This window comes from Phaethon lepturus, unplaced genomic scaffold, assembly GCF_000687285.1.
Source record: "Phaethon lepturus isolate BGI_N335 unplaced genomic scaffold, ASM68728v1 scaffold16550, whole genome shotgun sequence".
NCBI lineage: Eukaryota > Metazoa > Chordata > Aves > Phaethontiformes > Phaethontidae > Phaethon > Phaethon lepturus.
Genome location: NW_010511329.1, coordinates 18,195 through 23,474, shown reverse-complemented (window position 1 = coordinate 23,474; position 5,280 = coordinate 18,195). Strand labels below are relative to the sequence as shown.

The following is a 5,280-nucleotide window of genomic DNA, read 5'->3' as shown; positions in this document are numbered from 1 at the left end:
GGGGCTGGACGGGACCCACGTGGCTGACCCGGGGGTGCTTGCAGGGTGCTCGCCATGAGCCGGCCGGAGGGGAAGGTCAGCGGCGCCCTGGAGGTGAAGTTCGTGCCCGACGAGGACGTCCTGAAGCACATTGCTGACGACACAGGTACAGCCGGCCCGTGGCAGCGCCTAGCCTAGCGCAGCCCGCTTTCCACAGGGCGCTGGGAGAGGAGTCCGAGCAGCCGCGGCTCCCCCCGGGAAGGTGGCCCTTCTCCAACAGCCGGGGGGCGGCTGTGGCTGAGCGCCTCGGCTGGGCCGCAGGCAGGACGAGGCCTTAAGCGTCATTCTCCTCCGACTGTTCTTCCGTTGTTTATTTCTGTTCCCGCCCCGGCACATGGAAGTGGGGGGCTGCAGCACAGTGGCAAGTGCGCTTAGCTGAAAGTGGTGTGGGTAGTATAGTGCTCTTGATACTAGCCTCCCGAAGTGCAACGTGTGTGTAGTGGCCTGGGAGAGGAGGCAGAAATAGCCTGGCTAACTTCCCAGCCCCTGACGTGGTTAAACACACAGAATCAAACGGGAAGGAGGTTCGAGGTGATTGCTACAGGAGTATTTTGCTGTAATTTTGCCTACTTTTAAGGTTTGGAGCCTCTGTGGAGATGCTTAAAACTTGCCTGTATCGGACATAGAGCACCCTGATTGGACTTTGCTGTTGGTTAGATAGATGGTTTCCAGAGGTCTCAGCCTAAATTCTCCTGTGAGTGTACTGACAGCCTGTAGGCCAGGTCTTTTCCACTTGCTCCGTTTTGCTAGGGAAGATAGGGCATGCCAAATACCACCCCCTTTGCATGCAATCTGATACTTCAATGTGTGAGCCACTGTCATTTCTCTTAAACTGTGGAAGCTGGTCTGTGCTGAAATGGGGATCTTGTCCTCACGGATTATAGGGGCCAGCTTTTGTGGTAAAGGAGGGACTAATGGCTGTAGGGTCCACTGACCACCAGGGCACAGATCAGCTATTCTTTTATCAGGACATCTTTTCATTGTTGTATTTGTTTAGCGATTTGCACAACAGGAACTTGGTCTCTAAATGGGGCAGCTGCATACTACTGCAATGGAAATAACAAAATAGCAGGAGGTTAAAGTTTTTATTGCGATCCTAGGTATTAAAGTACGGAAGGACAAGACTCAGCTGACAGTCAGTGTGAAGAGATTTGTGAAGAAGCTTGAGAATATTTCAGATGATGAAGCTCAGGAGATCCTGCAAGAAAAGAACTATGTTGCTGCTCTTGGAATATGTGCCCAAGGTATTAGCACAGCTGTGACTTCAGGAGGTTCTTGCATTGTCAAGGTTGTACAATGTTGATGAAACTGCTTTTGAGGGCTGACCAGCTCTGGCTGTGCTTGTGGTAACATGTAGAGGAGAGGATAATGATTCTAGGATTTTATTTTGAAATTTGTTTTGTTAACACATACAATATAAAGAATCCTTTGAGCCAAATAATAAAACATGGCATTTGATCTTCCTTGGGTTGGGAATATACCAGTGCTTTTTAAATAGCTACAAGTAACAATTCTTTTCACAGATTCAATGGGAAATGGCTCAAGTGTAAGTGGTGGTGAAGTTTACTCATTCCAGACTCCCAAACGCTCCACCAAAATGGCAGAGCTGGGTATGTTTTCCTGTTTCTTCTTTCATTCTTGCTCTGGCTATGGTCTTTTTTGGAGTACTCTATTAATGTGATTTGTCATTTCTGTTTACTCAAAAGATGTTTGCAGTGTTTCTATAGCTTTTGACTGGCTCTGAATCAGCCTTTGTCAGAAACAAAAGCACAGGGCTAGGACAAAGCAAAGGCATGGCGAGAATAAGAAATACAGATAATAAATAAACACATAAGAAAAAGTAGAACTTTCTTAATGCTGGGAGAAAGTCTGTGTGTAAGTGCCAAAGGATGGCAGGTGTTTTATTTGTGTAACTTAGAAGGGTATGAGAGTAACTCATTATATAACAGTCAAAAAAAGGAAGTATGGCCATTGCTGTTATCAAAATGTTCCCAGGCACAGTAGAGTAAGGTAATCAGCAAAAGCAAAAAGCAGCCACTAATGAGCACTAGATTCTGATATACAATAAGGAAAGCAAGCCAGGGCAAGCACAGAAGCCTGCAGATTAATAGCTAAGCAGCAATAACAGCTATAAATTCGATCTAGCACATTCCAGTCAAATTTGTCATTATCTCAACCCTTCGAGTCCCGCAGTGGGCACCAAAAAGGACTGTTGTGGTTTAACCCTGGCTGGCAACTTCTCTGGGCTTCTGCTGTGTCTCGGGAAGTTGTGTGTTTCTTACACCTCCTTCTGCAGAAGGGTAGGTTTCACTGGTGCTCCCTTGTGGAGCCATGACTCAGTTTGAAAACTGAGGCAGGTCATACAATGGAAGTCTTGAGGGACTGTTAGCAGGATATGGGGGCCTTCCATATTCATATCAGTGATTCAACTTCAGCTTGTGCTGCTAAGTAGTACAAAGAGGTCAATGGGATACAAGAACCCACCTCCTTGGGAACTGACGTGTTTGCTATATCCACTGCTCTACTATGTCCAGTTGAGCAGTTTTAAAGGACTAAGTGAGCATGACCAAACATTGCTCTGATTGGAAGACATGTGGTCTCCCAGGGAGCAAAGCATGCTCTGTAATTGCCTCAGCTAAACTTGTAAAATGAACTAACTGAGGAGATCCATCTTTGAAAATCTTTGTTAAGGTTCTACATTTACCATTAGGGTTAGAAAAAACATGGAAGTATCTGGTGCACTTCCTAAAATAGCTAGGAAATTAATACTTAGAGAGTGTTTCAGGTTTATAGTTCCATGGCTGACTAGCCAGAGCTGGGAGTTTTGTACCTGACATGTGAAACTTCTTCTCTTCTCCCTATTTCCTATAGCCTCTGAATTAGCCCAGACACCAGGACAGAGTGTTGCAACTGATAATTCTGAGTGCCCTGAGAAGACAGCCAAAACCCCTCAAAGCAGCAGTAAGTCGTGTGTTGCTTTGGGGAACTGAAGCTGAGTTATGTTTCTGGGGGTTATGTTTCTATTTGGGTGGTGGAGTGGATGCTTGAATGCCAGCTTCTGTCATGCTTGAGTATTCTAGTCAGCTTAACGTTGTAGACTGAACTGCTTAGTATGCATGGCGTCTGGTTCACCTGGGTGTCAGATCTTTTATTCTGCCCTGCTGGTGTAGAGAAAACAGGAACTTCTCTCTCATCTTTTGCTGTGACACTGAATGATTTCCTCCGTGCTCAACAGAAATGCTTGCACTTGAGAGAGTTATGAGCTGGGCTGATTTGTTGAGCACCGAATGGGTAGGATTGTGTGAGTATTTCTGTGTAAATTCACACTTTATTATATAATATTCAAGCACCCAGTGCGGTAGGGAGAAATACAGGTGGGGGAAGTCAGTGCAGGTCAACACTGGCAAGAGCATATTACTTTGTGTTCAGAAATCGAGTCTGATGTCCTCAGGGAGAGGACATTAGCTCATTTTTTAGCCTCTTCCTTCCCGCTGATGGCGTCCCAAAGCCACGATCAGAATTAAAAGCTGCCTTCTGTGGTAAATAACATTGACTGTCTTTGTTCTCTCCTTGCCTACCTGTGAGGAACTAGAGGCTTCCCTCATAGGATTAACCACCCAGAGAGATGATATTTTGGTGCAGTGTACCTTTGAATAGTGGATGCCTGTTTTTCTAATGGGCCATCTTGTACCGCTGTTGAAAATATGCAGTACTCTGAACAATGCTGTTTCTTGCTTTGCAGAACGTTCAGGTTCAAACAAAGTGCAGCAGAGGGTGAGTGATGACTCTGCCTTGCTTGGGTTTTTTTGTTTGTTTTGGGGGTATTTTTTCCACTTCTAAAACTTGAACTGGCTAATTACTACAGTTCGGAAAGGAAGGACCTTGAAAAGCCTCATCCACAGTACAGATGTCTCTCTTAATCCAACTAGGCAGGAGTAACTCAAGTGAAAACCAGAGCTACCTACATCAGGACTGTGGGATTTAGAGTCAGTGGACAAACAGTGGGTTTGACAGCTTCATTAGCATGGGTGGAGACTATTTCCTTGCATCGCACAAATGAGGATGTTAGACAATCCCTTAATATGCAGTTAAGCTCATAGCTTTCCAGTTTCTCATCAAAGGAAGAAACAGCCTTAATTGTAAGGAGTGCTGTTACAACAGGAATTCAAGAACTGTGGTGCTGTTCAGTTCTGTACTTCAGCATTGGTTTATAAAACATAAATTGTGGCAATGGAGGGAATATAAGTTGATGTCATCTTTTGTGATGCTACAGAGAGGCGCAGGCCAGAACTGCCAGTTGTGACGGTTATAAAGAGAGTGCTGTGACACTGTTGGCTTTCTAAAATGGTATATCATCGTACTAGAAATGTGTGCACAGCTTTTCCAGTATAAGGTTCCAGGATGAGATATGCCTGTAAGAGATGCTGTTTGGGGATGCCACATTCACTCATTGATGATTTCATATCAACTTTGAAAGGATTAACAAAAGGGTTTCCTAAGTATTGCAGACTTGATCTGATGTCCAAATCAGGTGTGTGCCTTACACATATGTAAGGAAGACGTGTCACTACAACTTGGTGAGTTCAGGCAGCTTGGGTTCCCTTCTTCTGGGCTTAGTATTCTGAGTGGTCGTCTGTCATTCTGTTAGTTGTTTTCATAGTGGACTTCCAAATTACTTTGAGTAGACGGTGTAATGCAGCATGAGGAAGTGGGGACCCGAAGCATTTCCAGTTTGTCATTGCTTCAGTTTGACTCTTCATGAGGGGTCAAGATTGGCATCTTGGAGATTTCACAGTTTTCTACCCTCCATCAGGACATTAGTTGAAAGAATTAAGTCCCTTTTGGAACCTGATCCTGCTCCCCTCTAGCTCTGAATGGCAAAAGAAGAACTCTCCATACTTACTGCCTCTGCTTTCCCAGTTTCTTGTGGGCTGAAATAGCTTGAAATGTAACCTGATTCTATTCTGCTTGGCAGAGGGATGTTTTGAGGAGGTATATGTTTATTCTCCTAATACATGTTTTTTCTTTGCTGTTACAGAGTAAAAGGAAAGAATTTGTTTCTACCACACCTTACAGACTCAGAAAGAGGCTAGCAGGTAAAGAACAACCTTTGCAGTCATCTTCCATAGTCAGTGGGGTACTGTGTTCAGAGGAGAGTGTTTCTCCTGGTGGGCTTTTGCCTGTAGTAGCAGTCTGACTGAAGCAATCTGATTCATCTTGCGGAGAATGTAGAAATGTCCT

General features: G+C 44.8%; 1 protein-coding gene across 1 annotated transcript in view; it reads left to right on the top strand.

Moving 5' to 3' along the window:
• The first annotated feature begins 54 nt into the window (after window positions 1-54).
• The window catches only part of ORC2 (origin recognition complex, subunit 2), a 15,515-nt gene continuing 10,289 nt past the window's right edge, over window positions 55-5,280 (top strand). Inside the window, exons 1-6 of the mRNA XM_010283610.1 lie at window positions 55-145; window positions 1,140-1,283; window positions 1,563-1,649; window positions 2,911-3,000; window positions 3,782-3,813; window positions 5,078-5,135. Of these exons, the coding sequence (XP_010281912.1) occupies window positions 55-145; window positions 1,140-1,283; window positions 1,563-1,649; window positions 2,911-3,000; window positions 3,782-3,813; window positions 5,078-5,135 (502 nt within the window). The remainder of the gene's footprint in view (window positions 146-1,139; window positions 1,284-1,562; window positions 1,650-2,910; window positions 3,001-3,781; window positions 3,814-5,077; window positions 5,136-5,280) is intronic.